Source organism: Galeopterus variegatus, unplaced genomic scaffold, assembly GCF_000696425.1.
Source record: "Galeopterus variegatus unplaced genomic scaffold, G_variegatus-3.0.2 Scaffold15, whole genome shotgun sequence".
In the NCBI taxonomy this organism is placed as follows: Eukaryota; Metazoa; Chordata; class Mammalia; order Dermoptera; family Cynocephalidae; genus Galeopterus; species Galeopterus variegatus.
In genome coordinates this window covers 280,693-284,015 of record NW_007726126.1, presented here as the reverse complement: position 1 = coordinate 284,015, position 3,323 = coordinate 280,693, and the positions used below count along the sequence as shown (strand labels likewise).

Genomic DNA, 3,323 nt, shown 5'->3' with positions numbered 1-3,323 from the left:
AAAAAAAAAAAAAAAAAAAAAAAAAAAAAAAAAAAATCAACAAAAGTTTGTTTCTTTGAAATGAAACTATGGAGATGTCATCACTGGTCCAAATCCTCATTTCCTGGCTCTAAACATATCTTCATTGTGGCATTCTAGAGTGCAGAGCTATGATATCTGTGTTGCTTTTTTTCTTCTCTACAGCAAGAATTGAATGTCTTAGGGTCATTCACTAGATCCTTGATTTGGTTTTGTTATACATAATTCTTTTTTCATAGTGATATTTATTATAATGAGATTATAACTGTGTATACACACAATATTACTAAAAGCTTCCTCCCACATAAGAAAGATCTAGTTTGTCCAATCAAGGGTGGCTTTCTATCTAATCACATCATCAGTGAGTGACAGCACGACTCTTCCTGAAGTTTCCTTTTCTATTTCAGTTATAGGTTTTATTTTACCAGTATAAGTCACTTCTAAAGGTATAGTTTTCATATTAGGAAATTTCTTGCTTCTCATAGACCATAAATACCAATACCCTACCACCCTATTAAGTTTTATGGATAATAGCTAATGTGTCTGTCACTTAGCCCCTGCTATTACCATGAAACTGTAGTTTTAGTATTGTCTATATTAGTGATATTTTCTTTCTTTTTTTTTCTTTTGAGGCTGGCTGGTATAGAGATTGAACCCTGGACCCCTGGTGTTATCAGCGCTATACTCTAACCAACTGAACTAACCAGCCAGCCTGTATTAGTGATTAGTGATATTTTCATAACAATTTTATTTTTAGCAAATCTCATTTTTTGTGTATGTGTGTGTTTGTTTTTCACTTAAAGGAAAGAACGCTTGGTGTATGTGGGTATCAGTATTGAAAACATCATTCCTCCACAAGTAAGTTTCTGGTTTGTAGTATTTTTAAAGGGGAAGTTACCATAATTGTTCTAAAATTTAACCCACCTTATATAATGTGAGTAGTTTTAAATATATAATATACCTGTTTTATTAAAAACTAATTTAAGACCTTACAGGAATCACCCATAATCCCTAATGACTGAAATTATGTGTATGCACATTTCCCAAAAATGTGCTATCACATCCAAACTAAATTTATAGCTCATCCCTTTGTGGTATGTGTTTCATAGTTTTTACCCTAAATTGGGTAATTTGTTTTTAGCTTTTTTGTGTGCTATTTTTGTAAAATGACTAAAGAATAGTTCAGGGAGATTTGATTTTTAATACCCTGCTTTTGGGGTTATTGGAAACTTTAATTTGTGTTCTTACTCACACTTTGGTTTCTTTGGAGGATTACCATTGTTTTGCATTTATTAGTCTGTTTTATGATTAAGAAGGATATCTCATGAATGACAGTACTTGTAAAATGGGCTTTTTTTAAATAAAGAAATTTTTATTATTTCATAAGCAGTTTCATTCAGGTTTCATAAAATCACAAGCTCAAATAGCCTGTGAAATTATCTTCCTTCAGCATAATACCCCTTTCTTCTAAATCTATTATTTCATTCATTCAGCATATCTATTGAATATCTTCTGTGTATCAAATTTAACTATTTGTTAAAAGATATATCAGTGGAAAAAATCTTCATCATGATTGTTTTAATACAGGTAATTATAAACTCACAGGAGCATAAGAATTTTAATACAGAAGTGTTTCATCCTTTGATGACCAGTATTTGTTTTAATCTGTATAGTTAGCGTTGCCATGTTTATTCACTTTTGGGGGGATCATCTCAAACTTTTTCAGACCTTTCACATGTGCTGCCTATATGATGATTACAGAACTATTAATCCCAAGGAACTTCGTTTTGTTGTAAGTAATAATCTATATACTTACCATATTTTTTAAGGAGCCAGATTTTTCTGAAGATCAAGAAGAAAAGAAAAAAGATTCAAAAAAATCCAAAGCAAACTTGCTTGAAAGGAGGTCAACGAGAACACGGAAATGTATAAGTTACAGGTATGAAATGTATGGAAGGGAAAGAGCATAATGTATAATTAGACAGCATGACCCAGAAGTATATGCTTTTTCCATCACAATGATTATTCGTAGTTTTATATATGTTTCTTATCTTTAATCTTTGGAGTCATAGAATTTTAGAGCAGACAGTGTGATCTTTTCCAAATATAAGTCTGCTTATGTCATATTCTTCAGCCTAACATACTTTTCTCAAATTTCTATAGTTCTTGGTATAAGGATTAGTGTTTTTAATAAGATCCATAAGGCACTGCATGGTTTTATTTCTGTTTACCTTTCCAACTCCATCTCATCCACATTTTCCTTTACTGTCACTGCATTCTCCACATTGTCTTCTTTTAGTCCCTTTGCATATGCTGTTTACTCTGTTTGTAGTTTCCTTCCCATTTTTACCTTGTTAACCTTCTCTGGATCAGTCCCGCCATTATATGCCCTCATAGCAACCAGTTCTTCTTAAGAGCACTTGTAGTTGAATGTGTGCGATTAAAATGATGTGATTAGCGCTTCTCTTCCCCCACTAGACTGTTAGCATAAAGGTAAGGATCATGCCCATTTTATGTGCCCTTGTGCACCCTACACCTGACAGAGTGCTGACAAATAGTAAGTGCTCCATAAGTGCCTAGTGAAAGAATCAATAAATATAATCTGATTTACCTTTTGCCATCAAAGATATCAGAGAGAGACATTTTTCCATGATCATTGTTTGTTAGTAGCTAAGCCTAGACTAAAACCTTATCTTCTGATTGTTTTGCTAGTCTAATGTTCTTTCCACTAAATTTCACTGTCTCACTCAATTAATTATAGTTTAATTATTTCAGGCCACTTTTTGGCTTTTGGCCTCTAAAATCTACTGGGACAACACGAAAACAATTTTTTAACTAGAATAACTGGAGATGAAAAACAAAGTGGATTTTATAAAACTCTGAACTTTGAGTTTGCTTCTTCTTTATAAAATGTTTATCACTGGTCATGGAAGAGTTCTGCATTTGTAATTTGCTGTTGTTTTTATTGTTAAAATTTGGGTAATATCCTTTATATATATATAGGAACAGTGTCCATCTTGATTTTTTTTTTTTGGAAATGTAATTGATTCATCTTGATCTTTTTTATTTTTTTTTTTAAATTTTTATTTTGTCAATATACAATGTAGTTGGTTATTATGGCCCATCACTGAAACCTCCCTCCCACCTCCCCCCCAGGAATGTCCTTTCCGTTTGCTTGTTGTAACAACTTCAAAAGATTGTAGTTGTTATCTCTTCTTCTCCCCCCCCCCCGATTTCTTTTTTGTGTGTGTATGTGAGTGAATTAATTTGTTTTTTTTTTTTTTTTTTTTTTTTTTTTTTTTTTT

General features: G+C 32.0%; 1 protein-coding gene across 1 annotated transcript in view; it reads left to right on the top strand.

Moving 5' to 3' along the window:
- Positions 1-3,323, top strand: part of RSF1 (remodeling and spacing factor 1) — a 161,787-nt gene that overhangs the window by 138,962 nt on the left and 19,502 nt on the right. Inside the window, exons 10-11 of the mRNA XM_008565953.1 lie at positions 822-876; positions 1,848-1,957. Of these exons, the coding sequence (XP_008564175.1) occupies positions 822-876; positions 1,848-1,957 (165 nt within the window). The remainder of the gene's footprint in view (positions 1-821; positions 877-1,847; positions 1,958-3,323) is intronic.